This window comes from Oncorhynchus nerka, linkage group LG21 (genome assembly GCF_034236695.1).
Source record: "Oncorhynchus nerka isolate Pitt River linkage group LG21, Oner_Uvic_2.0, whole genome shotgun sequence".
Lineage (NCBI taxonomy): Eukaryota > Metazoa > Chordata > Actinopteri > Salmoniformes > Salmonidae > Oncorhynchus > Oncorhynchus nerka.
The window spans coordinates 34,295,276-34,313,749 of record NC_088416.1 but is presented as its reverse complement, the minus strand read 5'-3'; the positions used below and the strand labels follow the sequence as shown (position 1 = coordinate 34,313,749).

The 18,474-nt window shown below is 41.9% G+C and overlaps 1 protein-coding gene across 1 annotated transcript; it reads left to right on the top strand.

The window, feature by feature from the left end:
* Window positions 1-1,195: 1,195 nt before the first annotated feature.
* Window positions 1,196-16,520, top strand: LOC115110916 (protein shisa-6-like). The gene is made up of 5 exons (XM_029636829.2): window positions 1,196-2,172; window positions 8,320-8,468; window positions 14,348-14,440; window positions 15,903-15,913; window positions 16,362-16,520. The coding sequence occupies exons 1-5, from the start codon at window positions 1,628-1,630 to the stop codon at window positions 16,518-16,520; spliced, it is 957 nt and encodes a 318-aa protein (XP_029492689.2). The 5' UTR covers window positions 1,196-1,627.
* The last annotated feature ends 1,954 nt before the right edge of the window (window positions 16,521-18,474 follow it).

Below are 18,474 nucleotides of genomic sequence, written 5' to 3'. Positions count from 1 at the left end.
TGCAGCTTTTTCACTGAATATTAACCAACTGCTTTCCGTTGTAATGTATGCTGTCTCTCTTTCCAGCCAGCCACATTCCAGATTAGATATCAATGTCTTAGGAAATATAGCCACTTTTCTGAACACCAGAATGGAACATTTCAATAGCCTGGAGACAAACTCTGCTATCATGGCATGTTAAACTGTGTATTACCAGCATATTGTGGCATGTTATTGTATTACCTAAAGCAGATCATTCCCAATCTCTCGCATAATAGGGCATAATAAAAGCCAACTATATAGAAGCACCAACAATTGCAACATGCTGCTCTTACATGGTATGAGTGAACGCAGCATTGTGCAGTAGAGCGAAGATTTACACCACCAACGTAGCACTCTGAAAGAGAAAGCTCTAATTCAGTTCTAGAATGATCCAGATTACTGAGTGCAGCCTGTAGGCATGACCGAGCACACTGCTGTCAGGGGCCGATTTCTAATTAACTGAGGTACCTGTATTGGTGACGTAGATGCGCTCGTGTGGAGGGGGGAGTGAGGGATGGAGTCGGGTCGGAGCAGAGCGGGGTCTCACGCGGAGCTGAGGTACTTTGGTTCAGTCTGTGGCAGAATCGAGAGAACCAGTTGCCGGACACCATCAACGGGTAAGTGCTTATCTGTTTCGTTGCTGTGTGATTTTGGTTGTCTTGTTTGTGCAAAAGTTTCGTTAGATTCGCCTTCTTCTCTCCATGAATAGAGCTGGAGGAAAGTAAACTTCGTACAAGAAAAGGGGGGGGAAACTACCAGCATTGAATATGTTAGGCTATTTCTCTGTAAAATGAGTTAAGACGTTTTATTTGTCTGCGTTATAACTTTGAAGTGGACATTCAAAAATAGAAAGCATAGCACCAAGAACTACTCAAGGATATATCCTCATAGTGTCCGCGCTGGGTTGCGCTGTCCATGGTGCTGAAACAGTTCGCGCGTCTGCGAGGGAACGTTTGTTTGACTGAGCAGAATTGTTTTAGCGCGTTCATATGCGTCTGTTTAGTTGGCATTGATACGCAATTCATAAAATTAGATTTAATTTGGTGCAGATGGTTATGTTATTTTTCTTGTGCAAAATGTTTGTTCCTTTTTTTTCTTTTAACAAAGTATTTTTTTTTACAGTAGGAATTGACTGAATCCTCTGTCTTTCTCTCCTGCTTTCTCTACAGAAAACAATCAGCGTTCAACTGTGCAAGATTTAGAGCTTTGCTAATAAAGATATACTTATGGTAGATGGCATTGTCGGAGACAGCCGGCCATTTCTCAAGCTGAATCCAAATGACACTTCCTCCACCCAAAAGTCCCCCGATGACCACAGAACTCCACCTATATTCGGAGGATGCTGCACAGTGTGTGACACGGTCATCCGACCGCAATTGATTGGTGCAAGAAGCGTCCTTCCCTCAACCAGAGCATGACACTCTCAGCAGTGGACAGTTGGAAAAGGGCTTCGGAAATGAACCCCTGTGGACAGCCGCAAGACTGGGTCAGTGACAGGAGCACGGCTAGGTAAAGAAGCAGAGGTCTTCGTGTGAGGAGAGAAAGCATACAACTAAAAAAGTGGGGGGCAAACGATCGCATCAGCAAAGACATACAACCTCAAATCATGGGGATACAGCATCTTCTGCTTCTTTTGATTTACTTGGACCCGCTGAATGTACTGTGCGCGGCTACAGCCAACAAGAAGAAAAACGCTCCAAAGCGGAATCAGAAGATGAAGGAGGTGAACGGCACGGAGGCGCCTACTGCGGTTCCGCGGCGAAACACTCAGGTCCAGGCACCTTCGATCGCTACCCATGACACGTGCCTGGGCTACTATGACGTGAGCGGAGCGTACGATAAAGTGTTCGAGTGCAACAACACCGAGCACCGCTACTGTTGTGGAAGTTGTTTCCTGCGCTATTGCTGTGCAGAAAAAGGGAAACGCATAGAACAGAAAACTTGCACAAATTATAACACCCCAGATTGGATCAAAACGCAGCCTCCCTCCCCGGCACCAACAGGTGACACTTACGACCCTGACTTGGATCAGACTAACACAACGGTATACATCACCTGTGGTGTCATAGCTTTTATCATCCTCATCGGAGTTTCTGCAAAAGTTGCCTACGACAAAGCAACCAAGCCCCCTCAGGAAATGAATGTCCATAGGTAAGTCACCCTGACATTCAGGTTAAGAAATAGTAATTTCTTATGGGGGCCACTTTTTTTTCCCTCTGTGTGTGTGTGGGGGGTATGATTGTGTGTGCAATCACTGTTATGAAACACCAGCTTCAGCTTTCACAGACATGAAAAGTCCGCTGATGACAGTAAAACATTTCTACAGTGGGTATAGAAAGCTAAATTAGATTTGTGAATAGACTAAATCATGAGCACTTCATCACAATGATGCATAGAAATCTGACCACATATATTCTCAACCTTTGAATAAGGATGAAGCCATAATTAACAATGATGCTCAGTTTCATTCCTCTCTGGAAAATAGTGTTACATCACCTGCAAGCCATTACGCAAAGGACAACTGATCATTACAATCAACTCCTTTTCAAGTACCTCTCTTATGCAGATATACACAACCCCCAAGTGACAGTCAACCCGATTCACCACCACCACCACCACCACCACCACTACTACTACCACAACCACCACCATACATTGGAACATTAAATGTCTCTTGTCAACTAAAGTATTGTTCCGTTTTCATCAGCAGCACAAACAAACCTCCATGAGGCAGGTGTGGAATTGAATGGCTCTGTCAAAGAAAAGGCATCACATTCATGGTCACAGTATAACATTCAGACTAGGAACAAGGTTGGGTTGCTTCACTGCTAACAACCTAGAGGACATACTGTACAGATGTCACTCTCCCTTCTTTTGATTGGCTTTGTATCTTACGGGATAATGGCCCATGGATGGACTGCTGTTGGGAAAGTATGAGATAAACACATTATGGTGGAATACATCTAACTGCCGAGGAATCAATGTCTCAATGTATTCATTATATTATGTCCCTATGAATGGAATGAATGCATACTGTTCCACTAATCCTTATAATCAGGCACTCTGAAGTCCAACCATTTCTAAGTATTTGGATAGGTGATGAAAATAGCGTATTGCCTCCAAAATGATTGAAGCTGGTGATTTTTTCCATGACACATTAGAAGCCTTGACTATATTGTTAAGCACGTCCTAGAGCTAGGAGAGTAACTAGTGTACCTTAGTCTGAATTGAAAGACAGTTAACCTTCTGAAGTGGAGGAGTATGTTAGGGATTTTGTGCTCGCCATGATGAATTTAGCAGATTAAGCCAGCAGCTATCTCATTCACTCACGGTGTTATATGTGAGTAGTATACCTATGCCTTGCAATAAAAACTATAACAAGACAGTACCCAAAGAGATGGTTTGGGTGGCGAAACCACATGTGGTTAGCCAATCATTGTGGTTGTCTAATGGTGCCCATAGCAGAGGGGGTTATCTATCTGTTCAGCCAAAGCTAAGATCTTGATTAAAACCCATGCTAATTGTGCCTTGCTAGGACTGGCTTCTGTACCCTAGTTACCTGCTGGCTCCATAAAATCAAGGTAGTGATTGGAATTCAGATTGATTGTTCTCAGAGTCCATGCAGCATGAATTTGTCCCCATTCTTAAGCAAGCCCCTCCCATGGCATCAACCCTAGATAGAAAATGTATGTTTCTCCACTAGAGATCATTTGTACCACAACCCTAATGGATATAGTGGCTGGTCTAGCAGACTGGAAGACCTTTGTCTGGAGTTAAATGCAGCTTGAACTGTAGCGGTGGCCAGATGTTCAGTATGGGGTAAGCTCCAAGGATGACACTGTCATCTTCTCATGACAGGGATCTAAAACCATAGATCTGTCTCTCTTCCACAACATCCGTTAACCTCAGCACCTGTTTTCTGCATTAATACTTCTGCTGTTAGATGAGTCTCACTCACACTGTTGTTAGAAGTCCATACTTCAGCCTGTCAAATGTCATTGACTCCTAGCTGAACAGTGCATATCAAAGCATTAGAAAGGAAACCATTTTGTTCCCCTCAGTTTATTAAACATCTGGTTCCGAAGAGAAATCTTTTAGGTGGACGGTTCTGTTGACAAAATATAGATACGAGAACAAGGCTTGGATAAGTGCCCCCCATTCATTTTTCTTTAGAAAATTCATGGTCATGTCTACAACCTCAATAGCTATTGATTTAATAGTCACACCAAAAGATGGTGTCAAGTACAGGTCTTTGGTTTAAGAGATAATGTTCTCAGACACATGTTTCTGCTCGTAGAGTGACATTCAAATATACAATCCTTAAATGCAAGCCAAGCCATTACCTTGACAGTTTCAACGATGACAGTACAAGTAGAAATATGATACCAATATCTGTCTGTCTCTAGTGTATTCCTACAGTTCTAGTCAAAGCTATTTCATGCAACCTACCAAACGACTCACTTTGATCCCACTAAAGACTATTAGACTTCTGAGGCTGTGGCAGTACCTCCATCTCAGTACTCAGAACTGAGGAGACTGTGAGGATTTCTGGCCCCTTAATGCTCTCCTATCCTAGCCATGGGGCATACTTTCAAATGGAGATGCTTACTGCCACCACCACATCAGTATGAGTGCTGGTGAGAGAGATGAGACAGATGCTGTCCAATTCTGATTTTTTTCTTTACTAATTTGTCTTTTGACCAATCAGATCAGCTCAAAAAATATATAATGTAGGGCCTCCCGGGTGGTGCAGTGGTCTAAGGCACTGCATTGCAGTGCTAGCTGCGCCCAGGCTCTGTCGCAGCCGGACGCGACTGGGAGGTCAGTGGGGCGACGCACAATTGGCCTATCGTCGTCCGTGTTATGGAGGGTTTGGCCAGTAGGGATATCCTTGTCTCATTGCGCACCGCCGACTCCTGTGGCGGGCCGGGCGCAGTGCACGCTAACCAGGTCGCCAGGTGCACAGTGTTTCCTCCGACACATTGGTGCGGCTGGCTTCCGGGTTGGATGCGCGCTGTGTTAAGAAGCAGTGCAGCTTGGTTGGGTTGTGTTTCGGAGGACGCATGGCTTTCGACCTTCGTCTCTCCCGAGCCCGTACGGGAGTTGTAGCGATGAGACAAGATAGTAACTACTAACAATTGGATACCACAAAATTGGGGAGAAAGGGGGGTAAAATTATATTTAAAAAATAATATATATATATATATATATATAATGTGAAAATATAATGTGAAAATATCTCATGTGACTGGTCAAAAGACCAATTTTCAAATGAAATCAGAATTGGGCTGCCTGTGTAAATGCAGCCAGAGTAGGGATGACTAAACGAGGAGACATTGCATAGTGGACATTCAATAGCTTTTTTTAATGATTTATTTCCAACAATCATTTGGCACATTTGGTAATAATGATCTCTGAAAAAATGACTTCTGTGGCTGGCTTGAGACATCCATGCTGATAACCCTGTCGAGAGCTGTATTGGAACATGGGATTAACTATATACTAGGCAATGGTTTAAATGTATTTAGCCCTGTGAAGTGACTCAGAGTTTTATCTCAGTGACTGGGGATGGATTGTGAGGGGAATGCTAAGGCATTGTTGTTTCTTCTGTGACCTTCACGGAGGCACAATAAATGTCGAGTGAAAGCCAAAGCCAGGGATTTGAGTGGTCTATATTGATCACTTTCTCGAAAGCAAACCTGGATGCAATTTAAGATGGATCTGTTGCAAAAAAGTATCTACTCTCAGATTGAGTACGTATTAGGTTTTGTTAGGCCGGTGAGAGTCAGTTCCAATACATTCAAAAGGGATTTCTAAATTGACCTGCATGCAGTGAGATTGAATATGTCTTTTTTGAGTGATTGTACCATAATATTGGGCAGAGAAAGGTAGGGGTAGGTGAGATAGTATGACTTTGCAATGTCTCTTGTATAACTGTAAAGCATGTAAAGCATGTAAAGCATGTAAAGCACACCTACATGGATTGATTTCTTCTCCAGTTTCTGCTTCTACTCCATTAGTGGTTGGCATGTCAGTGATATCCTTCTCTCTGCTCACATTGGGAATATTCATTTTTTGGTGTTCCTGACAACCTATTCTCTCATGGACAGACTATGTAAACGTAATTGGTACTGGTACTGGTCCTCAAGCATCTGACCAAATTACAAAAGATTTTATTTCTGCGTCAACCGACATTACTGACAACCTGATAGGCAGGGTCAATGCTGCAATTCTTTTCTAACATATTCATTCAGCCACGAATCATGGCTTGACAAACATTTTGTGGAGTTCAGGATCCAAGGGGAGTAGAAATTCACTTTGGTTTCCATTTTTTTTCTCCCCAATGCTTTTGAACCTATTTTAATTGGAAAATGGCCCGGTGCAGCAAACAAAGACCTGGCAAAGCTGCAGTTGGCTCAAAACAAAACAGCGCGCCTTGCCCTTGACTGTACACACAGAACTAACATCAACAGCATGCATGAGTCTGTCATGGTTGAGGGTTGAGGAGAAATGTGTTACTTCTCTTCTAGTCTTTTTAAGAAATGTGTGTGTGTTCAAAATGCCTAACCACTTGTATAAATCTATATGCATACACTTCAAACAGACATACTGTACATACTCCACCAGATACGCCACTATGGGTTTCTTCACAGTACCCAAACCAAAGACAGATTTAATGCATCGCTCAGTTACTGTATGTTTAGAGCCATGTCATTGTGGAATGCTCTGCCACAAGAGGTTACTCAGACAAAAAGTAAGTTTAGCTTTAAAAAACGGACAAAAAATGTATGTTGTATCACATAATTTCTCCTATTCCTTGTATATAAGAATATGAATATGTATATACTGTATGAATAGTGTGTAAATACACTTGTCTCTTGGTCCCATTCAAATATATAACTCTTATTTTTATGTGCATTTTTCATTTGGATTTAATGTAATATCTTGTGTTTTTCTTGTCTATAATGGTTCTGTACTTCGTCATGTATGTGTACCCCAGGAAGAGTAGCTGCTGCATGTGCAGTAGCTAATGGGATCCTAATAAATTAAAACTAATCCGTTTAGAATGCAGATGATAGACTTGTTGAACATCTACGCCACATGCTCATAATAATTCAATATCTGTCTCAGTCTGAAATAACAGACGGAAATAACATGTCGCCATTTCTGTAAACACATTCTAGGCTTCCTTATCTCTTTTGACATTGTAGAAATGTGTTAAAATAGAAAAAAAAAGAGAAGAAAAAAACCAAATTTCACTGCGGAGGCAAGTCCCTCTGAAAACCAACAAGACTGAACGACATCCTCTGTCATGTACTGCAAGTGCAGTGTAAAGGGAATTACAATTTATTTTCACTTCTCTTTTTTACAGTATTTACTTCGCTCCCTCGATGGATGACGGGTGTATCGTTTGAAGATTATTTTATACGTTCCCATTTCTTGTAGATGTTTTTCCCCTTCCCATACATAGGAATGTACTGGTGCTATTGAAACATGATTTACCGAAGAGATTTTGTAGGGGAGGAAACTGTGACAGATCTAGACTTTGGGGGCTCAAACACAATATTTTTTTTAAAGCACCTCTATTCCTCCACTGTGTGGGACTGGTTGAACGTGTTCCTGCCATACAAGACGCAAACTGGGGCGATGAAAACCAGGTCGCCTCAGTCTGTGAAAAGGATATGGTTAAAGTGTGCCCATCCTAGAAGGGAAAGGCTATTAATACATAGCTCCCAAAGTCACAGAGAGTTATGGAAAAAAGTTGACTCAGGTCGACTTTGACACAGTTACATTACCCTTTCAGCTCTTTGAAGAAACCAATATGTCCACCATCCTCATCACTATACTTCAATGGGGACCAATGTTGAAAATGGTGATAGCAAGATGCTTTGTGTAGAGCCCTTGAAAATTGGTAACTTGGTAGGAGTTAGATTCCCATTTGAACCTTAGTAGTGGGGGCGTATAGCTCTAGCAGAACATTCTTCAAGGAACATTGATGAATGGCTTTAGCTGTTTTCCCTTGGCCTGAAGGGAAAGGCCCATCTGTACTCAGTGTGGCTCAGTATTGAAACCTGGCCTATCGGCCACCTTGGGTGTAATTACACTTCACACTGTGCCTGGTTCTGAAGCTCCACCAACACAATTAGAGCTGTATGTAACTAAATAAATGAAGTAGACCTTCTGGGGATGTTGAGAATAATGGTTGTCGGTCATTGAAAACAGGAAAGTATTTCTGGTTCTGTTTGTATAGTCTGAAAACGCTAAAATTACATCTGTGTTTTTACATTTCTTTTGCAGAGCCCTTGCAGACATTTTGAGGCAACAAGGACTAAATAAGGAGAATGAAAATATTGCAGCATTGGAGGGTTCACCCAAAGACATGGACACACCTCTCCGAACGTCCAAGAACCATTACACCCCAGTTCACACCATGCTAGCAAACCACGGTGGGTACCTGCACTGTTTTTACTTCACATATCCAAGAATATCTTGCAAAAATGATTCAAACTGTATTTGTCCTAAGCATAGGTTCTGAAATGGTCTTTACCTCTAGTAAGCTGCATGGTGCACTATGAGTTGAATCAAAGTCCTTTCTCTGAATAAAATCAATACCCAAGATGACAGAGTTACTATGGAAACAGAGGTTATGTTAAATAGCTAGATCAAATGAAACAAGGTTCAATGTAAATGTCATGAGAACATAATAGAGAAGGTGTTATTAAAGCCATATTCTTTGCCCTCAGTTACGTTCTCTGCGTGGTGGAGATCCAGTCTGAATTTCATATAGACAGTAGTGATTGGTAGGAATTGTGGAGGTAAGATTATAGAAATCCCATAGAAACGAGACAAGCAGGGATGACTGAATAAGGAGACATTCTATTATGGACTTTCAATAGCTTTTTATGACTACACAGTAATCTCCATTGTACACACTTCTATGTAACAGTATATATAACTACTGTCATTATACTTGGCTGACATGTGTACAAAAATGTTATTTCTATGGTATGCAACCTTTGCATGATACAGTGGGACCTTATTGCTTTAATTAATGGTTAAAATGGTCTTTGACACACGCACTGAAATAGATGATGGGCAGTGTTGGGGAAGCTACTCTGAAAATATAATTAACGAGCTACCAGTTACTTCACACTATTGTAAGTTAAACTACACTAAAGCTAACCTTAAAGTTACTTTTAAAAAGTAGTTCACTACAACCAAACTACTTAGTGAAAATGTATCATACCTGAATCTGAATCTGGAATTAGGCACACAAAGTGTTTAAAGTGAGAATTAGGCAGGTTTGATACTGAAAAATAAGGGCAATTCTTGCCTACTTCACCAATATTTTATTTTTGGAAAAAAAAGTGGTGTGTAGTTCCAGTAGTAAGCTACACCACTACATGGCAAAAAAGTTGCCTACAAAATTGCCTACTACATGACAACACTACAAAGATTTGAATTTAGGTCAACTACCACGAAGCTGCTGCAAAAATGTATTTAAATTGCTAGTTAAACCACATGTATTTCACTACTCCCCCAAACTGATGATGGGGGCCCTGCTACTTAAGTATATTTTTTAAAGACAGAAAACGATATAGCAGTTTAGACAAAGGGCCTCGGCTGAGTCTATTTTCATGCTGGGTTCCATAAGCCTACTCAGCATTGGCTCAAAATGGAGATGCAACTTAACATGTTCTTCGGGAGACACATGGCTTTTGTCCTGAGATAAATCTGTCTTGCATCGCTGTTCCTCCTTCTTTTATCCGGTCTCCAGATCCCTGCTCCGGGGATTGCTTGCTAAGTGCCCTAGTATGGTGTCCCAGATTCAGTGTTATGTTTCACTCTCGTGTCAAAGTAGACACTCCTCCTCATCCAGGGATTGTGTCAGAGGAGAACTGTTACGTACTACACCATGGGATGTGAGCCGCTTTTCTCAGACTTGACTCGAGCCACAAAAGCCACAGCTGCTGGTATGTGCAGTTTATTAAATGAAACTACTGTAAGGGCTAGCCAACAGAGGTAGTTACAGTTATGTTTGCCTGAATTCCAGCACTTGACACTTCAATAATTTTAATTGGAATCAATAACCACTTTGACTGCCATACAGTTGCCCAAAACTAGGATTGTCTAACCCCTTATTGGCTTTCATCCCTTCTAACAGCTTTCACTGTGCTTCATTAATCAATAATGTTAACCCTGAAGTGACCTCAAGACTACCATGACACCCCGGTGTTTACCATTAAGATATTGTGGACAATGCTGGATATTTCCCTGGTGTTTAACATTAAGAGATTGTGGACTATGGTGGATACTTCCCTGGTGTTTAACATTAAGAGATTGTGGACTATGGTGGATACTTCCCTGGTGTTTAACATTAAGAGATTGTGGACTATGCTGGATACTTCCCTGGTGTTTAACATTAAGAGATTGTGGACTATGCTGGATACTTCCCTGGTGTTTAACATTAAGAGATTGTGGACTATGCTGGATACTTCCCTGGTGTTTAACATTAAGAGATTGTGGACTACGATGGATACTTCCCTGGTGTTTAACATTAAGAGATTGTGGACTATGCTGGATACTTCCCTGGTGTTTTACATTAAGAGATTGTGGACTACGATGGATACTTCCCTGGTGTTTAACATTAAGAGATTGTGGACTACGATGGATACTTCCCTGGTGTTTAACATTAAGAGATTGTGGACTACGATGGATACTTCCCTGGTGTTTTACATTAAGAGATTGTGGACTATCCTGCTAACTTCCCCAGTGTTTTACATTAAGAGATTGTGGACTATGCTGCATACTTCCCCAGTGTTTTACATTAAGAGATTGTGGACTATGCTGCATACTTCCCCAGTGTTTTACATTAAGAGATTGTGGACTATGCTGCATACTTCCCTAGAGGCTGACTATTTTGTTTGGGTTCATGTCAGTCCTGCAATTGGTCTTCATCCCTTGTGGCCTCCTTCTGACACGACTCATCTTTCTGTTGTGAAATACTGTACGCGTCTCCCCCAAGTCTGGCATCAGCTGTACTATATTGGGTTAAACTGGCCTTGACTGAACTAGCCTCAACACATACAGTAATCCATTACATACTGTATTACAGTGCTAGTTGGTGTCTTTGGTGGCTCATGTAGATTATATGTGGATATACCTGGGAATCTGCAGTAATACATGAGATCCTCATATGAATATATCTGTTTTTCATAATTCAGATTGTATTCTATGTTGTTTTATTTTTACACTTGGAAATATATTATGTTCTAACATAATTTTCTCATTGATGTTGGTTGGTCTCTGCTTGGACCCTAAAGTCTTCTGCTAAAGGAAAATCAGTTAAATGACCCTTTCAAGATAATGTATCAGTGTATTTCAGCATAAGAACATAGTCAACGTCTCATACAGTAGAACCTGAATTCAGCCCTTAGGCGCTGTCCTTAGAGTAGACCAAGGTTAGAAAGCTGATTATCCCCATCACAGCTTGTCAAACACTGGCAGGGATACAGTGCATTCGGAAAGTATTCAGACCCCTTCACTTTTTCCACATTTTGTTACGTTACAGCCTTATTCTAAAATTGATTCGTCCGCCTCTGGCTGGGCCACTAAAGGGTATTCAGAGACTTGTTCTGAAGCCAATCCTGCATTGTATTGGCTGTGTGCTTAGGGTCATTGTCCTGTTGGAAGGTGAACCTTCGCACCAGTCTGAGGTCCTGAGCACTGTGGAGCAAGTTTTCATCAAGGATCTCTCTGTACATTGCTCTGTTCATCTTCCCCTCAATCCTGACGAGTCTCCCAGTCCCTGCCGCTGAAAAACATCCCCACTGCATAATGCTGCCACCACAATGCTTCACCATAGGGATGGTGCCAGGTTCCCTCCAAACGTGACACTTGGCATTCAGGCCAAAGAGTTCCACCTTTGTTCTCATGGTCTGATAGTCATTTAGGTGCCTTTTGGCAAACTCTAAGCGGGCTGTCACATGCCTTTTACTGAGGAGTGGCTTCCGTCTGGCCACTCTACCATAAAGGCCTGATTGGTGGAGGGTTTCAGAGATGGATGTCCTTCTGGATGGTTCTCCCATCTCCACAGAGGAACTCTATGCGCTTTCAGAGTGACCATCAGTTTCTTGGTCACCTCCCTGACCAAGGCACTTCTCCCCCGATTGCTCAGTTTGGCTGGGAGGCCAGCTCTAGGAAGAGTCTTGGTGATTCCAAACTTCTTCCATTTAAGAATGATGGAGGCCACTATGTTCTTGGGGACCTTCAATGATGCAGAAATGTTTTGGTACCCTTCCCCAGATCTGTACCTCGACACAATCCTACCTTGCAGCTCTATGAACAATTCATTCGACCTCATGGCTTTTTCTCTGACATGCACTGTCAACTGTGGGACCTTATACAGACAGGTGTGCCACGCCTTTCCAAGTCATGGCCAATCAATTGAATTTACCACAGGTGGACTCCAATCAAGTTGTAGAAACAACTCAAGGATGATCAATGGAAACAGGATGCACCTGAGCTCAATGTCGAAGTCTAATAGAAGGGTCTGAATACTTATAAGGTATTTCTGTTTTTTTTATGGGGTATTCTGTGTAGACTGTGTACATTATTTAATCCATTTTAGAATAAGGCTGTAATGTGGAAAAAGGGAAGAGGTCTGAATACTTTCCGAATGCACTGTATGTGTTGTAGTTGATTTCCCTTTGGTATTATTCTAAGCCAAGAACACTTCATGAAGGCATACTTTGAACAGATTTTTAAACGCCTCTTTCTATTCAGCATAAATTGGACACAGTCAACTTCTTAAATCCTGAGAGTCATTAAGTATTTACTAGTTTCTTAGTATGAAAATCCCAAAGTAACAGTGATGGATAAAATGTTTCAGCAATCAGTTTACAGTATCCATTGGGCTTGAAAACAGAACCAAACAGGCTTTAGAGAGCTCGGGCCTGTGTCAAACGTCAGTGTAATGAAGACCAGGGCTAATGGTCCCAGGTGTTCCTTCTCATTATGATCATTTGAAATGCTGTTCGATCTCTGCCTCTATGGCCCAAAGGTCTGAGTGACACTATTGACTTTGAAGTTGCTCCATTGAGATGAGGCTGTTGAACTATTTGCCAGCTAATGCAGACTGGCACTAACAGGAAGGAAGAGAGCTAGGGGAGGGGAACTCAATAGGCCTTTCTAAGACAGACCATCATGTTGTTTCTCCTCTATTTTCAGTTTAAGCTTTCACTGCCTGATACACACTCACTTTCTCAGCCTACCTGCATCTTTTTGTGCACAACATTTTGGTGTTCGATTGGCAGGACAAATGGAGGTTGTCAGACTGCTGGCCGGCACATTGACGGTCCATTGTGGATCTCTGCACTCTCAATTACAGGACTTGTTCCAGCCAGACACACTATATCATCTTGGAACAAATTATGTTACATAGTGATCTTTAAGACCAAGGAAATTCAGGATGAAATGTTTTGTTGCAAGACACATTTTTTATAAACTGACATTTCATAGATACAGTAATGCTGCAATGCAGCTGTCATGATTATGAAGATAGATCCAATTACACAGTTTATGAATCAATTATATAAGGTCCCTCCATAGTGTAGGTCTATGTGGGGTAAAAGTGTTGTACTGTATAAGTTGAGGATGGAATGAATCCGTTTTAAAACACAGGAGAGTGTCTCGGTTAGAAGGGTTCTTTAGAATCTCTCCACTGATCTTCAGGGTCACGTGCCCAAGCCTGAAAGACATTTTGCCATCCAATTAAAGTTTGAATGTTTTACCTGCTTTGGCAAAAGGGCAGGGCTTTTGACCCTGAATGGGCATCTTTGTTTAATTTGTGAGCGATATGAGAAGGGAAGGTCTTCACTAGCTCCCCCAGCTTTGACGAGTGTGACCTTTTGCGGTGGTGATGATCCTGAGGGTACATCAGACAGCATAAATTGTTAATGTGAAACCTTCCTTTCCCTCTGTGCCCCTGTTCCTTTTCCAGTTGTCTGAGCCAAAGAGGGAGTGAAATACAGGCCTCCTCACTATCTGTCAGAGTACTAAGACTCCATAAAAGACAAACTGCCGTGAACACAGCTATTCAGCTAACTCAGGAATGAGGCTAATGCATCATATAATACGTTCATTAACTAGGGTGGTTGGAGGTATTAAGAGTTTCCCAAACTCTGATATGTGTACACAGTTGTTTGTGATTTCGTGTGTGAGGGTTGGAACGAAAATCAGCAACAGATATGCTTAGTGAATTGTCTCGGTCAGATAAATGGTATTGGTCATCTCATGCTATCTTAACTCTGCATTTCTCTCACAGGGCACTATGGGAAAGAGAACTTCCGCCAAGGCCAACTTGATCATAACTTCATCTCCTCTGGATTCGTGACACTGGGACGACCGCACCTAAAAGGTATTGTCTGTTGGTCTGATGACAATTACTATTTCTTCAAGAGTAAAGACAGCGTTGACGTACAAACTTCTAACACAAATCTCACTCACATTTTGACCTTGCCTCTCACCTCCACACATTTCCTCCACTCTTTGTCCAAAATGTCTTCCTCCGTTTTTCGAACCACTGTTTGAGTAGATCAGGGGGAAACAGTGCAATAGCCCATCCCAATTATTTGACTTGCTCACTTCTCATCTGGCAGTCACCTTGGGAAATGGGACTGAAGCTTTTGGCAGAACAAAAACGGCATTTCTCAAAGCTAATTGAAAAGAGAAAAGCCTCAACGAGTTCCTGCTTTGTTCAGATGTGAAAAGTACTCTCTCCTTTTTGTTATGTTTTTCCCCTTGACTGACTCATAAAGGCATTTACACAATGGCCATGTGTGGATAAAATAACACTCAGCATTATCAGCACTGCATGCTGTACTTGTCACATCCTCCAACTGTTCTTCGTGCCAGATCACTGTGTACAGAACTGTCTACTGTACGAGAACAATGCAGTCAGTTGAGCTGACAGAGTCTCGTCTCCACTCACTAAGGAGGCTTAAAATCATTGATGATAGTTGTACATAAGTGACTTCCTGTCAAATGCCAAGAAAACTACATTATGATATACACCTATTGAATTTATCAGTCGAAATAAAAATAGACTGAATTGCAACATGGAAAACGAAATGTTCTTAATCTTCAAGTATAGGATGATAATAGCTAGAGTTGGTGCATAAAGCTAAGTAGTAAACAAGTGGCTGTTCTCTGTCTTTGCAGCGCAGCACTCTGTAGACGATTTAGGGCAGCTGTCCTGGCAGGGAGATCTGGACGTTCCTAATATCTCCTACAGTATGTAACATATTCTCACTATGGAGACCCCTGCTTCCTGCCGGAGAACAGCCACACACCTGCTTTCTGCTCCCGCCAGATAAGACCACTCTCACACACTTCACACACCTTGACCCTGGGCCCATAGAGTGTGTTTGGCGGCTAATCGCACCAGCTCCTCATAATGCAGGGCATCAGAGCAGACACCCTGCCACTATCATTAACCAGCCCAGTACAGCTTTCAGAAAGCATGGCTGTCTGGTGTACCTAATGCTGAACATAGAGAAACAACTCCACAAGGAGGAGTGGAAAACAGGCTTGAATGTCTGTGCTGGTCTGTTCTCCAAAGTATGAAGCAGTCATGGGTTCTGTGGGTGACAAGCATTAAAATGGTTGCTATGTTATGATTAACAGTGTGTGTGTGTGTGTGTGTGTGTGTGTGTGTGTGTGTGTGTGTGTGTGTGTGTGTGTGTGTGTGTGTGTGTGTGTGTGTGTGTGTGTGTGTGTGTGTGTGTGTGTGTGTGTGTGTGTGTGTGTGTGTGTGACGAGACACATTCTGATCCTGTTATTGTGTTTGCAATTCTATAACCACTTCTTGTAAATTTTAGGTGTCTGCAAGGTAAGTGGTATTTTGCCAAGTGACAAAAACAAATACTGTTTTACATTTGCCTCTAATTCAAATTCAAATATTTCCTTGCAAATCTATATAGTTGTTCAATATGTTCATGTCTTTATACAACAAATGTATGTGAAAATTAGGTAGGCTAATTGGGGTTTGAACAGCAATCCTCTGCCTTCCTGTTAGGCCACATCACTGCTTCCTGGTGTTACAGTAACTGTCATTACAAAGCCGAGGGCTTTTCCACCTCAAACAGCTGGCTGTCAACAGGCTCTCTGTCTGCTCCCTGTACCTCCTGTCACAGTATTGGCACTGACCCAGTATATAGCTTACTCTTTATTCTTATTTCTCCTGTTTTCTTTATTATATTTATATATTTTGTAGTGACCTGCACAGACAGCTGTGTGTTATGTGTTATGCTGTTCGTTGGTTGTGTTGTACTTACCAGTACCCAGTGTTCACGGGGTCCGACATGCCAGTCAAACTGCTATCTGCCAACCACGGGAATGCCTGGAATGTTTTGGTGCCCGGCATCCTGATGGTTGGTGGAGCGGCGGGTGGCGGGTTTGGGGGGGTTTGGCTGGGGGGTGGAGCATCACCAGTTTAAGACCATGCTTAGCCATTGTTCTCTCTCTTACATCTGGTCTTATCCAGAAACAGTCACGGTTGATTTATACGGGTATCCTTATTCGGCTTGGGCTATGGCCAAACAGTAGCCTGTGTTGAGTTTGGTTATTAAATTTGCAATTTTTAAACTCAATTATCTGTCTGGACAATTGTTCATTTATGATCTAGCCAGGTCGTTACGATTTATACAGTGCCTTGCAAAAGTATTCACCCCTCTTGGCGTTTGTCCTATTTTGTTGCATTACAACTTGCAATTTAAATTGATTTTTATTTGGATTTCATGTAATGGACATTAAAAAAAAGTCCAAATTGGTGAAGTGAAAAAAAAAAAAAAAATTGTTTCATGAAAAAAAAGAATTAAAAAAAGGAAAAGTGGTGCATGCATATGTATTCACCCCTATGCTATGAAGCCCCTAAATAAGATCTGGTGCAACCAATTACCTTCAGAAGTCACATGATTTGTTAAATAAAGTCCACCTGTGTGCAATCTATGTGTCACATGATTTGTCACATGATCTCAGTATATATACACCTGTTCTGAAAGGCCCCAGAGTCTGCAATACCACTAAGCAATGGGCATCACCAAGCAAGAGGCACCATGAAGACCAAGTAGCTCTCCAAACAGGTCAGGGACAAAGTTGTGGAGAAGTACAGATCAGGGTTGGGTCAGAAAAAATATCAGAAACTTTGAACATCCCACGGAGCACCATTAAATCCATTATAACAAAAATTGAAAGAACATGACGCCACAACAAACCTGCCAAGAGAGGGCCGCGCACCAAAACTCACGGAACTGGCAAGGAGGGCATTAATCAGAGACAACAAAGAGACCAAAGATAACCCTGAAGAAGCTGCAAAGCTCCACAGCGGAGATTGGAGTATCTGTCCATAGGACCACTTTAAGCCGTACACTGCACAGAGCTGGGCTTTACGGAAGAGTGGCCAGAAAAAAGCCATTACTTTTATTATTATTTTTTTTTTAAACATTTGGTGTTCGCCAAAAGGCATGTGGGAGACTCCCCAAACATATGGAAGAAGGTACTCTGGTCAGATGAGACTAAAATTGAACTTTTTGGCCATCAAGACAAACTCTATGTCTGGTGCAAACCCAACACCTCTCATCCCCCCGAGAACACCATCCCCACAGTGAAGCATGGTGGTGGCAGCATCATACCGTGGGGATGTTTTTCATTCGCAGGGACTGGGAAACTGGTCAGAATTTAAGGAATGATGGATGGCGCTAAATACAGGGAAATTATTGAGGGAAACCTGTTTCAGTCTTCCAGAGATTTGAGACTGGGACACAGATTCACCTTCCAGCAGGACAATGACCCTAAAGCAACACTTAAGGGGAAACATGTAATGTCTTGGAATGGCCTAGTCAAAGCCCAGACCTCAATCCAGACCTCAATCCAATTGTGAATCTGTGGTATGACTTAATTAAAGATTGCTGTACACAAGTGGAACCGATCCAACTTCAAGGAGCTGGAGCAGTTTTGCCTTGAAGAATGGGCAAAAATCCCATGGCTAGATGTGCCAAGCTTATAAAGACATACCCCAAGAGACTTGCAGCTGTAATTGCTGCAAAAGGTGGCTCTACAAAGTATTGACTTTGGGGGGGGGGGGGTGAATAATTATGCATACTCAAGTTTTCAGCTTTTTGTCTTATTTCTTGTTTGTTTCACAATAAAACTTATTTTGCATCTTCAAAGTGGTAGGCATGTTGTGTAAATCAAATGATACAGCACCCCCAAAAAAAATCCATATTGGAAAAATGCAAAGGGGGGTGAATACTTTCGCAAGCCACTGTATATATTCACTTTTTAAATTAGTTATACTATTTTGATATTGATTGCTGCACTGTTGGGTAGAGATGGCAAATTAAGCAATTCACTGTACTTGTGCATGTGACAATAAAACATACATTTGAACTT